At 38.2% G+C, this 16,087-nt stretch overlaps 2 protein-coding genes across 7 annotated transcripts; both read left to right on the top strand.

The window, feature by feature from the left end:
• The first annotated feature begins 921 nt into the window (after positions 1–921).
• On the top strand, positions 922–3,611 carry LOC108142796 (eukaryotic translation initiation factor 4E1). Of its 5 annotated transcripts, none has more exons than XM_017266849.2 (6): positions 922–1,075; positions 1,987–2,291; positions 2,378–2,760; positions 2,830–2,929; positions 3,066–3,153; positions 3,215–3,611. In XM_017266849.2, the coding sequence occupies exons 2-6, from the start codon at positions 2,235–2,237 to the stop codon at positions 3,376–3,378; spliced, it is 792 nt and encodes a 263-aa protein (XP_017122338.1). In that variant the 5' UTR covers positions 922–1,075; positions 1,987–2,234; the 3' UTR covers positions 3,379–3,611. The 5 variants fall into 5 exon arrangements, with proteins under 5 accessions (XP_017122338.1, XP_017122336.1, XP_017122339.1 ...); XM_017266847.2 differs by having other exon boundaries at positions 1,776–2,291; XM_017266848.2 differs by lacking the exon at positions 922–1,075 and adding an exon at positions 1,236–1,251.
• A 740-nt stretch (positions 3,612–4,351) lies between these two features.
• LOC108142565 lies at positions 4,352–15,735 on the top strand. Of its 2 annotated transcripts, none has more exons than XM_017266515.2 (6): positions 4,352–4,991; positions 11,192–11,423; positions 11,633–11,777; positions 11,944–12,064; positions 13,370–14,046; positions 14,183–15,735. In XM_017266515.2, exons 1-6 carry the CDS (start codon positions 4,912–4,914, stop codon positions 14,779–14,781), a joined length of 1,854 nt encoding a protein of 617 aa, XP_017122004.1. In that variant the 5' UTR covers positions 4,352–4,911; the 3' UTR covers positions 14,782–15,735. The 2 variants fall into 2 exon arrangements, with proteins under 2 accessions (XP_017122004.1, XP_017122003.1); XM_017266514.2 differs by having other exon boundaries at positions 11,633–11,786.
• The last annotated feature ends 352 nt before the right edge of the window (positions 15,736–16,087 follow it).

Genomic DNA, 16,087 nt, shown 5'->3' with positions numbered 1-16,087 from the left:
TTATGGTTTTTAAATTAATAATTCAAAGTGTCTCTATGGAAGCAATTTATTTAGTATTTGAAAGTTATGTGTGAACAATAAGAAGTAAGAAGTTCTTTCAAACCGCTTCATTAAAATAGATAATTGACTAAGAAATAATTTAACCCTGCTAGTAATTTAAACGACTTAGCTAAAAGATTTTTCAAAGGCACAACAAGAAGCAATCAAATTTAACGTTTACTAAAACTACAATTTAATATCCCTTTGGGTTTTACATGACCAATAAAAGTTCAAAATTGAAATTTTACTGTTTCTTTTTAATATTTTCTATTTAAATTATACGCTTTTATTTTTACTTTAATACCAAACTGTCTTAAAGTTTTATCAATTTTTTAAATTATCTTTGTGTTTTTCTAAAAAATCTTTTCAGGATTATATTTATAATGAATGCTTTATACCCCTAGAACTTAAAGTTTTTTGCCTTAACTTCTTGTATAATATTGTAAAAGTAAAGTGAACTAATTTTGTTTATAATTTTCCTTTAATTGGCAAGATTAATTTATTAGTTTATTAGTAAAAAATAACAATAGCCATGAGAAGAAAATTATGTTAACTGGACTAGGTTCCTCTATCACACAATCTATTAATAAGCACATTTTAATATAATTTTTTTCAAGTCATTTCTGAACAGAAAATATCTGTCTTATTTATTTGAGTTTCACATTAAAAATTAATTCCATTTAAGAGGATTTGTTAAAACTCTTACATATTTTTAAATCAACGACAACTATTTTAAATTAACGGTCATCGAAGTTTCAGAGCAAGCAGCCTGCGACAGCCCAGCTCTGAGCTGTTTTATCGATTGGTTGATAGCTGCTCTGTGCCTGTCGGTACTAGATTTCGGTTTAATTTGGTAAATTAAACCCTTCTGGCTCTGGTCACACCGTGTCTGGCCACCGAAAGCACAAACTTAATTAAAGAATTAAATAATTCTTATAATAATTAAGCCGAATAACCTACGCAGTACGAGTGCGTAACAGAGAAAAGGATTCCACACAGCGACAGCGAAATCATGGTAGTGTTGGAGACGGAGAAGGTAAGGCGAAAAGGAGAAAAATCGAGCCGCATGGTTTCGATTTCGATTTCGACTGAGCCGTGGCAGGAACAACAAAAACAGGGTTGTTGCACAAGACAGTCGAGCAGAAAAAAGTGTGCAGTTGGCGTGGCTTCATCTCATTATTGTTCACCCGTTTATCCCCAAAATCAGCAGCCGTAATTTCTCGCACAATTATTGCTAAATATTATACTTGCACGCTGTTGTCTACGTCATAGCTATCGCTCTCTCTGTCTCTGTCAATCTATCTCGCTTCCGCGGTCACTCGCTCTCTATCCTTCTCTCCCATTTGCATACCACACGTTTTCGCTGCTCTCTCTCGCTCGCTCTTTCTCTCTGTGGCTGGAATTTGTCAAGAAATCGCTCGCGTGTGTGTGTGGGTTTCTGTTTCTTTTTGCTACATAAATAGGCGAAGCAGAGAGACGAAAAATTAAAAAAGAGTGAATTACTGCAATTAAGCAGTCGCGAACAACAGTTAAATCATAATTTTGTCGGCCATTGCAGCCCGAGAACCGTTGGTTAATCTCTCCTACTCCACTTTCCACCTCCTTTCTTTCAATTTTTTCAGTTAAACGCGCCGCTGCTTTGAACTCGCACTCGCAGACTCGAATTTTAGCCGCAACAATACAAGAAAAAACTCTTTAATTCAAATATAAATCAACAATTCCAATTCTTTCAACAGGCAATCTGTGTTTTTATGTCAAATACGTGCGCGTGTGTGTGTGTGCTGTAATTCCATCGTCACTTTCGATTCGGAGTTCGCTAGGGACAGTTGTTCTTTTTTTACTTACCAGTAGTCCCCAAAGTGAAACAGGATACTTCACATACTCACAATACTAAACACCCCACTCAACATACAAGTTTAACGAGATTTTTGTATTATCATTACTTAGTTTTTTGGTTAATAATACACAAGGAAAAAGCGAACTGCAGGGAAGATATCAAGAAACAATCCAAAATCCACACACACTCGAACAGAAATCAAAAGCTTCGCTCTCTCGCACACACACACGCACCACCACCACCACCACAACTATCACAAACACCACGACAGAGAGAGCGGCAAGTGAATCACGGCGAATCCGAATCCTCTCCGGAACTGATCCTACCATCAAACGCATCCAAAAACACGGCCGCCAACATGCAGAGCGACTTTCACAGAATGAAGAACTTTGCCAATCCCAAGTCCATGTTCAAAGTAATACTCTCAGTGCGCCTGTCGCCAAGCCAAGCTAATCTAATCGTGAACATCCCCCCGATCTCTTCCGCTATCTTCCCCCGCAGACCAGCGCCCCAAGCACCGAGCAGGGTCGTCCGGAACCACCCACTCCGGCTGCTGCCCCCGCAAAGATCGCCGAGGTTAAGGATGTCAAGCCCAAGGAGGATCCGCAGGAGGCTGGTGAGCCGACCGTCGGAGGCACTACATCGACCACCGCCTCCGCTGGCGACGATGCCGTGCGCACCGAGCATTTGTTCAAACACCCGCTCATGAACGTGTGGACCCTGTGGTACCTCGAAAACGATCGATCCAAGTCCTGGGAGGACATGCAGAACGAGATCACCAGCTTCGACACCGTCGAGGACTTCTGGAGTCTGTACAACCACATCAAGCCGCCATCAGAGATTAAAGTGGGCAGTGACTACTCGCTTTTTAAGAAGAATATTCGGTGGGTTTGGGCTTGTCTCTTTAGTGTCGTCATTGTCATTGTCTAATTATTTACTCTTATTATATGCAGTCCCATGTGGGAGGATGCTGCCAACAAGCAGGGCGGTCGGTGGGTGATTACCCTCAACAAAAGCTCCAAGAGCGACCTGGATAACCTATGGCTTGATGTGGTAAATATACAAAATAATATGGCTTGAGATAATAGACATATTTTAATAATATAACATTAGCTTACAAAAATACTATTTTCATCAAGAAGGTCACTATTGTGTTCTGCATGACTAACTACCTGAATTTCTTTTGCAGCTGCTTTGCTTGATTGGCGAGGCCTTCGATCACTCCGATCAGATTTGTGGTGCTGTCGTAAACATTCGCGCCAAGAGCAACAAGATATGTACGTTTCCACACCTAAAATTGTTTTTAAATTTCTTTCTTCAACGTCTCCTGCTTTTCAGCCATCTGGACTGCAAACGGCAACAACGAGGAAGCTGCCCTGGAGATTGGCCACAAACTGCGCGATGCCCTGCGCCTGGGACGCAACAACTCGCTGCAATACCAGTTGCACAAGGACACGATGGTCAAGCAAGGCTCCAACGTCAAATCGATCTACACCTTGTAGGTCGCCGCACCTCGCCCGCCATCCGATCCCTCAGAGTTTAGTTTGTGTCGCCTTTATTTATGGTTATAAACATCAGCGAATGATCGTAACTCTTGTCCAAGACTTGCGTAACGAATCCGGAATAGACCCCTTGTTATCAAAAATCGGCAAGCATAATATCTGCTTTTTGTAGTCATTGTCAATATTGGATTTAACGGAAAAGTATAATAAAAAAAACCTATAATAAAACCGGATATTACGGTCTTTAAATTGAAATCGTTATCTAATGGCTGCCAAGCAATAAATTATTCATTAATAATTATCAAGTATTTCATATATTTAATTTAATTCTGACACTACTGGGTGACCTATACTAAATTTAATAACGATGTGTCGTGCTTTAACTATCTGGTGTTCTATATAATTTGGAAAATCTAAGATTATCAGTTAATAACATATGTTAAAACTTTCAATTGCTTTCATATTAAAAATAGGTATTTTTTGTTTTCGACAATGTTTATTTAGTGTAAAAGTAGTGTTATTAGTTTTGAAAAAATTCCGTTTGGGGCGTTGGTCAGCCTATAATAGGCTCATTTTGCAATGCTGCCTAATTTGGAATTACTTTTCCTGCAAAAAATACGTTACTAACGTGACCACAAGTTTTACGTTATCGATGTATCGATAAGTTTAATTCCCACAGAGCACTTCCACCATTCCATAACAGGTGATCTCAGCAGCTGTGACTCATCAAAACATACAAAAAATGTTGCCTTTGTATAGGTTTTAATACGCCACAGCTGTTCAGGTCAGCTGTTTTCGGTAGTAGTTTCACATTTTCACATAATCCCAACGGTTTTTTAGGTAGGGAGTGGGTGGGAAAAAACATCGGCTAACTATCGAATAGCTAAGTTCTCAACCACCGAAGTTCTCAACCACCCGACCAATCGATGTTGGCATCGATGTTTTCCCATCCCTATACACTGCTTGTCATCCCTACACACTGCTTGTCGCGTCGGAAAATGAAAGTCGGGAAGGAATATGTCTCCGTGTTTAATTTGTTAAAATACATAAAATATATGTGTAATTCTTAAAAATATATATATAAGGCGTAGAGTAGTTACGGGACGCGGTGCTGGGTAAAAAACATAAGTCTACAACGTTCACGTCGCCGTTCGTCGCTCATATGCAAAAATATATAATAATAGACCTACCAACACAAACAAACGCACGGCCAGAAGTTCGTTGGCGTTGAAAGGAAAAATAAAGGAAAGGAAAATAAAAGTGCAATAGATTCGGTTTACATTGTGCAAAAAATCGAAGTAGCCCCTGCCAACAGGGTCGCTAAAAATAAAGACGGGCGACAGCCTCTGCTTATCGTTGGAAATAAACAAATAACCAGCGGAGAATCATAACAAAAGCGCAAGACTACAAGCATAAAAGACAAAGGCCCCCCTTTTTGGGGTTGAAAACCCCTCTTCGAATAGAGGAGCCGGATCGCAACGACTATGCAATACCCTGAAATTTAGTTCACAGAGAGAGAGAGCTACGAACAAAATGCCTTGCGACAACGCCAAAACCTCGTCGGATATCGAGCATGTGGACTGGAACTCGGGCCAGCACTATGCAAATGTCAGGTGAGTTTTAATTTTTGTTTTTTTATTGAGGTCTTAAATGCCCTTGACATGGCCGAAAGAAAAAAAAAAAAAAAAGAGAACCCTATAAATTATTCAAGTACACCACACAAAAGAAAAACAAAACAAGTGCAAGCACGCAATTGAAAAATCGTGGGATGGTTGCCATTCTTCTTGGCAATGGACAACATTGTTTATTTATAGCCAGGAAACGGACATGATTTAAATCTTTGATAGTCTGTCGCTTGGGAAAATAATAATAAAATAATTTTAATTCGCAACGCAGACTACGCACTGATAATTGCTAAAAAGTAGAGTCTGTTATTGGCTCACAATACCCAAATCCAGCTGTCCATACTTTGATCATAACACCACCCCCAAGAAAAAGCCAAAAGCAGATAAGATAAGCCATTGAGCAAAACCGAAAATGTACTTCTCTAAAGCTGAAAATGATTCATCCCAAGACGATAGCACTTTTGTCTGTTCCAATTGAAATACATATTTCATTTTAATTTTATGCGCACTACAAGCAGTTTCGATCTTAATCTTTATAATCCATACTCAACGCCAGTTAATTACAACCATTAAGCATCACTTAACAACATTGACTTGCACTTACCATACTTGTTCTAAGCCTATTAAAATGCAAATATGGGATGAACGATGCTGGGCAAGTGTCAGGTCTTGACACAAAGCACCGGCGCCTGTTGTTATCTGTTTGACAATTTATAAATTACTCGCGATTTATTTATAATTCAATCCGACAAGATTGCGGGGCAATGACTTCGAATTTAAATATTTTACTAAGGCAAATTAAATCTTTATTAAAAATCGGGCATGCTAACTTTCGCAAATATTAAAATTTTGTTTTTTCATTTGAAAAATAATATAAATATGTTTTGTTAAATAGTTTCCTTGTTTATTTGATTGTGACATTCTCTTCAATAAACAAATGTCTAAAAATAATTTCTAAATGTATTTATATGCAGATCAAAATAAACAAATGACCAATACATATTTAAAATATGTTTTTTTTTATATCCCATTTAAAATGTTTATTTATAACAAGCAATTTATTTTAATTTTGCCAGTTGATAACCAGTTATCAATTGCTTTCGTGTGCACCAATATGAAATGTGTATTTTTAATGTACACAAATATATGTTTTACGTTTGCCATGCTTTAAAAATATTTGTGAATGTACTTATATATAATTTATACGGACCAGTCAACACCCTAGATAACACCCTGATGAGGCTTATCATCCGTCGACCATTGCAAATCTAATCTGTCATCGGAGTGTGTAAATGTGTCTGTGGATGGTGTTTTTGTTATTTCAGGTGTCGTTGTTAAATAAACATTGGCTTTGTTGCTGTTTATGTGTGGCGGCTTGGGCAATTACGATCAAATATTTGCCAAGTATAATGAAAATGTAAAATGGAGCGAGGCGGAAAATGTACCACTGATAAGAAGCGGCTTTTCCCAAGTGTTGGCAACCCGCAGTTCGCATAGGTTTTTGCAAACAAAGGCGAATCGTGCATATTTGGAGCCCCCATCGGGTATAACTTTAGCATTTATTGCCTCGAACTTAAACCAGTTGCGACTTAAAAATAAGTTTTACACAGCACACAAAAAAATAATGCGCAAAATATCGAAAAAAGCTTTGGAACAAAGCGGAGCAGCGAAAACAAAGCGCAAAACAGTTGAATTGGACCCCGGCTGACTCCGATTTCTCCATCCGTACCCCTCCAAATCCGCCGGACTCACCCGGTTTTTTGCGCCATGTGAAGATTACTTGCTTCATCTGGTCTGGTCCCAGGGAGAAAGAGAGGGCGTGCCCTGTTTCGTTGTGTTTTTGTGGAATTTATTAAAATGCGCTAATTTAGTTGTAATTAAAAGAGGGCACGGCGGGGAATCAAGTGCTCAAAACACTTAAATCTTTCGCAAAAAACATAAAGAGCCCTGGATATAAAACGACTCAAAGCTGAATCCCCAACCGACCGACCCTTGAATTATTATGCTATAATGCTCTCTTTTTGGGTCAAACCTTATGTTGGACAGAATAGAATAATAAACTTAGTTTTTTTGAATCATTCAGAAGTACTTAAGTCAATACCTATCAACATGATTTTCTGAATTATATAATTTCTAAATTTTTTAAATGCCCAAAAAAAGATTTTTCACCCTTTTTTGACTTTAACGTATATTTGATTTAATTTATTTTAGCCCAAAGATTTTAAAAGTCCATTTCACGGAAAGAAGTAATCCTCTTTTTATTGTTCGGGTTTTTAAGTAGCTCTAATGCGTAGATTAAAAGAGGGAACTAGTCATCATTAAAATAAATTTTTCATTCACGGAGAGAAGTAATCCCCTCTTTATTGTTCGGTTTTTTTAGTAGCTCTAATACGTAGTTTATAAGAGGGAACTAGTCATCATTTAAATACATTTTTCATTGATAAGAAATTTGGAAATTCTCATCAGATTAACGACCAAAAATATTTGGATTCCGAAAAGTTGAATTTCGCGGAACTTACTGATTTCCAACGGAAGCACTTTATCAGGGGCAACAAATGCCATTAAAAAAAATGGTATAATGAGCACTGAATGCTTAACTGCAGCTTGCACTTGAAACCCTAAACTCGAGAGCGAAAACGTTTTTTTATTTGTAGTTTCGCTGAAATAAAGCACCTGTCTCGCGTTCTCTCTTTCACCTGGTAATGCGATAGCGTTTGGTATGTGTGTATGTATACAATATATACCCTTTGATATCGCTTAATCAAATTGTGGAGGGCAAAAACAAACAAAACAAACAAAAAGGCCGATCAATAATGTGAGAAATCTTTGCGAGAGGTTCTGTTTTTGTGATCGACTGGAATTTACATATGTACAGCGTGTATTTATGGATTGGAATCGACATTTCCGTTCTAATTGAGTTGAAATTTGTTGTGTTCAATGTCGAGCAGGCAACTTGTCTTCCCCAAAGACCCATAAATGCCAAGTCATAAGGCTGTTTCGGTTGAGTGGCTCCAAGAGGTGTGGAAATGGCCAACCGGCGACTGTCTGCCGTCTAATGAAGTCGTAAAACTTGCGACTTACGCATGTCCTTAACTTCTTAGAAGCGCCCAGAAAGGATAACGCTAGCCATCCCGGGAATAGACAAGCATGTGTACTTGCGGTTGTGTACTTTATGAACCTCTTTCTGCGGTGTAGGCCACAAACGCGCTCCATCGATCCAAGGCCAGTCGATTGGCCCAAAAAAACATGGTAGGAGTGAAGAGGACGTGTCCAGTTCCATGTCCATGTCCATGACCATGTCGACAGCCACAACAAATGTGCTGGCAGACCCTTTGAGTGGCCTGTCCTTCGCCTCAATCACGCACTGACTGCCTGAACTCTGAAAAGGATACAGAGACAGACAGGCACACACACAAGTACAGAGGTACCCGAGATAGTGCAGACTTGCGGGGGTACATAGTACACTGAAGCTAAAATTAGGGATATAAGTCATCAATCAGATACTTCTCCTAACAACAATTTACTTTTTGTCCCTAGAAAAAGAGCTTAGTATTTCAAATCTTTATCATCAATTTGGCAACTAAAACTCTCTATTTACGACACATAATTTAAATTTATTACTTAAATTAATTTCAATTTGGTAAAAAAATATTAAACTAGTTAAACAATTACCTAAAATCAGTAAGATTTAAAAAAGATTTTTAAAAGCGATTAAAATGTAATGTATATATATAACAGTTCAAAATATATAACAGTTTATTATTAATCTCAGAATATATCAATAAAATATTGACAGTTTATTAATAATCTCACAATATAGCTATAAAATATTCAAAACGTTACATTTCAATCGCTTTTAAAAATTAAAAAAAGTAAAAAGAGTTATAGAAGTTTAAAGTTAAACATTATTAAATAGGCTTTTGACGTATTGAGCATTTTATTCATGTAATATTTTTGAAAATATTTTCTGTTCGAAACACTTTCCAAATATCGACGTTTTCTCCCGTGCATTGAGGTAGAAAGTAAAAGTTTTTCACCATCCACTGCTCGCTAGTTTGATTAGAAACACGGGCTGCCTCCTCCGCACTCCTCCCCCAAAAAAAACCCCTCGCAGGTGCTGAGTGGGCGTTTGCCAGCCATAATGATAGGGCGGCCAGCGGAGCTAATTGCCTGCGCCATAAACCAGCACCAGATTGCCGCAGTCCAAAGGGAACCACATCACAACTTAATTGATATTTATGTACTATTTGGGGAGGGGTGCGAAAGTGAATCCTCACTTTTTATGGCGAAAGAATTAGTTTCTCACAGTATACATCTAATCGTTCTCCATAAAAATATGCATTTGCTCACAGCTGGATATAGCTGGTAAATGCAACAACAAACAATATTCGATTTTGTTCTCTAGTGATAATCGCAAACCGGATTTTCACAGCTATATTTTTTTCTAAGAAATTGATTTATTTTTTAAAGCTGAATAACTGTTTGCGGCCAAAGTGTATCAGCTCTTTAATGTTTACCCGTCACATTGAAAACCCAAAATTCTTGAATGTTTATTTTCTTGGAAGTGTCCATCTATTTTAATAAAACCGAGTAAACACTGTATGTACCAAGAAATTTAATTTTTCTAAATTGAAAAGAAATTTAAACACTTTTTGAAAAATAGCAAAACGAAACAAAACTGCTGCGTTTATTAAAGAAATCCGTTTAAAAATGTTTACAATATTTTGTGAAAATACTTAATTAGAGGAAAAGTTGTAATAAAATTAATAATCGATTTAATAATTTCAAATAGTTAATAGTTGGTAAACTAATTGTTTACAAAACGTTTCAAAGTTTTTTTTAAATAAACGTAATCATTAAAATTCTTGTGTCTTAATTTACAAAAATATAAAATAAATATAAATAAATTGATGTGTAAACTTATTTTATGATACGTTTAAGATTGGACTTTATTAGGTGGATTAGTGAACTAACTTTTATTGTGTTTAACATATAAATCTCAATATGTACATACATTCAACATAAGAACATGAGATTGGGTGTTTGTAAAAAGTCTGATAAATACGACTGAATCATTGATTCAATGTATACACTCATTTTCGCCCACGCTTCACATCCCATTAAATCAACAAATGTCAATGACTTCTTTTAAATTTCACTTGCATCAAACTGCATCTGCCTTATCATTTATTTAAATTCATGCTTAATAATTAATGAAAAATGTGGATGGCATCATGCATTATGTGATTTCATACTGACTCAAAGTATATTAACTATTAGTTTAAGAAAATTAAAAATGTCGTTAGGATAAGTGCTGTACTCAGTTTACACGATTATCACACATTTGATGACTTGCCTAATTCGATTATATTTTTAATTGGTGTTTTGATTACAGCGGGAATAGTAAGAATAATTGCATTGTCCATACGACGAATAATACATATTCATTGACTGCGTTTGTTATAGCTAGCTAGTTAGTAATTTCAATCGATTTTCCCATAAATAATGATGTAATAATTCAATTACATCTCATTATCTGCATCGATTGGAATTGATTAATGGTTTTCAGCATGCATGGATACTAATGGTTTTAATAAACACAAAATTTGGGTGAAAAGGCTCTCTATTTTACTATTTGATTTCTGACAGTTTATTTGATTTACTGCTTTCGTGTTGCGTCCAGAGTTGCTGACGAAAAAGTTAACATTCTAAGCCACAATTATACCTAAACGCGCACGAAATAGCCTCAAATTTCAGTTATGAGATCGAGAGACGTCACACAACACGATGACCTAATTTTCACATTTTTTTATTGACATTTATAACTATTTGTCTGAATTGCTTTCTTTATCTACAGATCTGTGATTCTGTATTGTAAATGTTCAAATATTTGTGCGATATCTTGGGAATATTTTTTGTTCTCTTTTTTAAAACATCGCATTTATAATCATGCAAGAAATATAGAAAAACCAAATGTTATATCATTTTATTATAAGTTTAAGTGTAATGCATAGCAAATGATTTGTGAACGAATGAGGACTTTAGATCCGTACTATAACTCTATAACTTAACAAAATAGAGCTTTAAATGCATTTTAATTGATTTGTGCTGTCAGCTTTTAGTTAAAAATTATCAAATTGAATAATGTGCTTTAAGATGAATCTAATCCTCCGTCTAATCTATTCCAGATTCGGTTCGGGTAGCAGCCAGGCCTCCCAAAACAGCGGCGACATCTGCCGCATCTGCCACTGCGAGAGTGATCCGCAGAACCCGCTGCTCACGCCGTGCTACTGCTCCGGGAGTCTGAAGTACGTGCACCAGGCCTGCCTGCAGCAGTGGCTCACCGCCTCCGAGACGAACTCGTGCGAGCTCTGCAAGTTCCCCTTCATCATGCACACCAAGATCAAGCCCTTCAACGAGGTGCGTCGTTCTTCGCAATTGTCACATTTCACACATTTCATTACCGAAAGTCGAAATTAAGCTAATTTAATTTTTATTGTCTTTGCATTGTTTGGCTTCGGAATCGATTGGATTGCGGTTGGATTGGAATCGAATTGAATTGAATTGAATCGGATTGGATTGAATTCGGATGGGATGGGTGGGTATTGCAATTGCATTGGCAATTGCAGTGGCGCAGCCTTGACATCTCTGGCATTGAAAGGCGGCGATTGTGCTGCTCCGTGCTGTTCCATTGTGCCGCCGCCCTGTGCGTCATCTGGTCGCTGTGTGTGCTTATCGAGCGGGCCGCCGACGATGTCCAACGTGGCCTAATAGGTGCGGGGTGTTAGTACTCGAGTCTCAAGTTCGGGCAGGTCAAATAACCGCTCAGCGAAAGCCGTAATTATATAATTGCTTGCTTGACCTGCCTGAACTTGGGCTGTTATTATAGCAACTGTTTACTCTTAACGGATTCTAATTACCATTTCCCTCGCCATTTCAGATTGGCCCTTCTGGACGAAACTGGCCGTTGTCACCGTGGGCCTTACCGGCGGAATAGTCTTCATGTACATCCAGTGCAAGGCGTATCTGCATCTTTGCCACCGCTGGAAGGCACGCAACAGGTTAAGATCATGGCTTATACGATTTTATATTCGAAAATGTTAATGGAAGGAATCATATTAGGCTCATTCAGCAGAAATTTTAGATTAGAATTAGCTGGGAACAAGAATTAAATAATTAAATGTTTAAACTTAAGATTGCAATTAGATAATATAGTCAGATTGCAGTTAGATATAATACAAACAAACAATACATATAATACAAACAATAGGTCTTACTAATAATAAAATTCCTTATATTCAAAAACCATAGTCGAACATTAGTTAAAATTATACATTATGTATACATTTTCTATAAACTATTCTCTTTCAAATCCTAAAAATGTGTAAAGTATTCTGTTATGCGCTTTGTGAATATAATTAGTGTAGGTTTTTTTTTTAAATAAAATCAACGGAATCATAGGCAACAATGATCCATAATTTTTCTATTATTTTATCCCATACAAACGATTGATGTTTTATTTCGCTTTGTGTGCAACAGACAAAGAAAAATCGCATTTCTGTTTAGCGGAGACAATCATAAATTATTATAGAAATCCAAATTATCCATTTGAATGAGCCCATTGTTTAAAGTCTTGTTATTAGTAGTCGGATATTTAATTGGAAATGTGTTCGTATGCGTTCGTGATTAATATAGCAGATGCTTTCATATGCCAGATTTGGATGTTATTTATTAGATTGCTTACATTGTTTGTTCCTTGTAAATCTTAAATAGTGAACACTCGCACATAAACAATTAAAAATCTTTTGAAAAATTAATGTTATATTTGCTTTGCACTCCGCTATTTGATTTAACATTTTTCGACAAGTTGTAAATCAATGTTTACTAAAGTAGTAAACGAGTAATCTGTAATTAAATGCAATTTAAATAATGATTAATGTTATAGTTACGTGTTTATATTAGTAAACTTTGATATTAAATTTATAAACAAATTTTAAGTTAGGTATTTTATCATTTATTAGGGAAACTTAACTTTTAACTATTCTATAGTGAGATTTAATTTTCCTCCATTTAAGTTGAGGGGGAAATACAATAATTTTGAGTCACTAATAAATTAAATGATGAAATCATTTAAAGCATTTTATCAGAAAAAATCAATTATATCTGACTAAGGGGCAATGTGGCAATGAATGACCTAATGCTTTGTTTAAATTGCATTAAGAATTGACAATCCAAAATAATGCAAAAAATTAATTATATCCGATTTTGTCAGTGGTTCTTAATAAGAATCTTACGGCTTTCAAATAAAAAATTGATTTTGAATTCAGGAAAATATGCTGACTGACCATCTAATTTATCTTTTGCAGAATTCTGCTGATTCAGAATGCCCCGGAAAAGATCCATCCCTTGGCACCGCCATCCCCAGTGGCCGCCCATCATCAGCACTTCAGCGAGCCGCTGGCTCATGCCGGATCGGCCAGCGGAGCGGTGGAGATCAATGCCGGCGGTGCGGCCGGAGGACACTGTGCCCACGAAGCTAGCTGTGCGTCCATGGAGAACGGAGGCGGCGGTGCGGGATTGGGCTTACACCAGCAGATGCAGCGACTGTTGAATGCTTCGCCGCATCATATGCTGCAGCTGGCCGCTGAACTGGAGGTGCCCCACAGCAGTAGCAGTGCGTGCACGCAAACGGAGGATGGTCATGGCCATCAGCGGCACCAGCAGATGCAGCAAGGCGGCCAGCAACTGGGTCAGGTGGCGGTGGCCGCCAACATCGAGTGCTCGCAGTCACAGCACAATTACGACCGTGACTGGGCCCTCGACGACGTCGTCTCTCAGATCTCCTCATTCCGGCCCTGCCCGCAGGGATCGGGCAGCATGACACCCTTCCACGACTCCATACACAACGTGCTGGAGCACTCGGAGGGCTCTAGTCGCGGCTCGGCCACGGATCTGTGTGCCGGATCACGGCAGGATCTCAGTGCCAGCGGCATCTCCACGGACACAGGTCGCGAGCATGCCCTGCAGCTAAGCAGCTTCAGTGGTGAGTGGAGGATCACCGATGGGCAGCCCTACAAGTCACTGAAAAAAAAAACATTTTACAGTTTTGACTGCCTATTATTATATTATATTGTATTATATTCCTGCATTTTACTCATCAGCGAAACTTTTGTTTGCAGGCAGTGGCGAACACAAGGCGCCCTCGATCAGCTCCGGAGTGTCGCATGCGGTGGCCAATGGACTCGGTGGATTCGTGTACAAGCCGCACCAGACAAAGCGCTACTCCAACTCGTCCATCTTTCTGGAGAACCGCGATGTGCTGAGCGACCAGACCAGCGTGGGTCCGGACACTGCCGTGCATCCGTACGATTACAGCACACCGCCAAAGATCGACTACCGCCATTCGGGCATGATGGGCGTGGACTTGCCCATTGGCTGCTGCACCACCGACTGTTTGGGTGGCCAGCAGTCGAAGGAGGAGCTGCGCCGCTACTCGGATCCCAAGCTGAAACCCGTCGAGACGGATACCGTGCTGGATATCGATCTGCCCACATCGCCGCTATCGCCACCTGCCGCCTATGCCAGTCAACAGAAGCATCCGCATCCGCACCCGCTGGTCAACTCCTCCTCCTTCGACAGAGGCGTGAATAAGGTTAGCAGCAGCAGGAGCAGCAGCAGGGGACATGGTGCCTCGGATGCGCACATGGATCGATCGCGGCTCAGTTTCAAGTCGTTGCCAAATCTCAGCAGCAGCTGCGAAAGTCTCATCCAGAAGTGAGGGACTAGTCCTGGTCGGATGTGATCCACTATGATCTGCGCGCTCTCTCTCTCTCTCTCTCTCTGCCCTCTTAACCTTTGACCCTCTGCTCTCAAGTATTCACCCCGCTGGTCGACGGAGACCCCGAGATCCACATAGAACGTAAAAAACGAAATACTATTTTTTATACCGCACACCAAGGGGCTTTAAAAGCCAGATCGTGGCCGGCGGCCAAACAATCCCTATGTTCTCCTCTTTATATAGCAAAGCCCATAAACAATTTGAGACTGCAATGATTAAAACAAAAAACAAAACGACAAAACTTAAGAGAAAAGAATATTGTAATGTTTAGAGCAAGGCAGTTGGCGAATCTAGATTTAGTCGCTAAATCGATGTATAATTTATCCTGTATTCGTGTATCATCCAGCCTCCGATCCCATATGTGTATGTCCACTAAGTTGTCCAAAACCAAAAAGCCCAAAAACCAACCAGAGACAGTAATTATTTAGTCCAAGTGTAGGATGTGTGTTTTGTTTCTTAACTTCTAAGTCAAATGAAATTTTAAAAAATTGATCTGTGATTAAGCGTCATTGAATATACATACATAACATGCATAAATGCAAGCAAAAACATATTGACAGCAGCCGCAGCAGTAGAAAAAAAAAGAAAACATTTTTACTTAACAACAATTAAGATAAAACCAACAACAGCAACATGACAACCACTAAAAGCTTTTTCGCGGTTAACAGCGAAAGCTCCACGGAGCCAAGAAATCGGGATATATCTGTATCTCAAGACCCCGCTGAGAAATATGAATGAAAGCCGTTTTAGATATAGACATAGCATAAACAGTAAATACTTATGATCGCTACAAGTTACGAGCATAAAACCCAATAAGAAACAAAAACGGGCAACTAAATTTTTTATTATGTATTAAATATTTAAATAAATATGTGCAAACAATTGATCAAATTAGTTGAAAGAAGTATTTTTATTGGGGCTTGTTACTTCTTTGGTTTTCTCTGAAGTTATAAATTACCAGAGGCATATTGGTTTAAAAAAAACAATTAAATATAATTTATTCCTGGGATTTACAAAATAAAATAAATGAAAACGCAAACTCATGACATTTTTGCATAAGGCGATTTCGAAAATGTCGAAGGATTATCTATTCTATTTCAACTGAATCCTTTTTTTCATATTTTATTTGTTATAGTTGCATTTGTAATTGGTTTAAGAAAACTTAAAAAATCACAAAAATCACTAGAACCATTTAATTTTTCCTTCACTGCAAATCAAGGACAAAGGCGGAAAAGGTGAATAAGCC

This window comes from Drosophila elegans, unplaced genomic scaffold, assembly GCF_018152505.1.
Source record: "Drosophila elegans isolate 14027-0461.03 unplaced genomic scaffold, ASM1815250v1 contig_208, whole genome shotgun sequence".
Lineage (NCBI taxonomy): Eukaryota > Metazoa > Arthropoda > Insecta > Diptera > Drosophilidae > Drosophila > Drosophila elegans.
The sequence above is the reverse complement of the archived record's forward strand: the minus strand, read 5'-3'. Positions and strand labels throughout refer to the sequence as shown.

Excerpts from the sequence above, each read along its gene's own strand:
- LOC108142796 (XM_017266849.2), top strand. The coding sequence starts at position 2,235 with ATGCAGAGCGACTTTCACAGAATGAAGAACTTTGCCAATCCCAAGTCC. Across the intron at positions 2,761-2,829 it reads CTTTTTAAGAAGAATATTCG|TCCCATGTGGGAGGATGCTG; the intron begins GTGGGTTTGGGC and ends TATTATATGCAG. Across the intron at positions 2,930-3,065 it reads ATAACCTATGGCTTGATGTG|CTGCTTTGCTTGATTGGCGA; the intron begins GTAAATATACAA and ends TTTCTTTTGCAG.
- LOC108142565 (XM_017266514.2), top strand. The coding sequence starts at position 4,912 with ATGCCTTGCGACAACGCCAAAACCTCGTCGGATATCGAGCATGTGGAC. Across the intron at positions 4,992-11,191 it reads CAGCACTATGCAAATGTCAG|ATTCGGTTCGGGTAGCAGCC; the intron begins GTGAGTTTTAAT and ends AATCTATTCCAG. Across the intron at positions 12,065-13,369 it reads CGCTGGAAGGCACGCAACAG|AATTCTGCTGATTCAGAATG; the intron begins GTTAAGATCATG and ends TATCTTTTGCAG.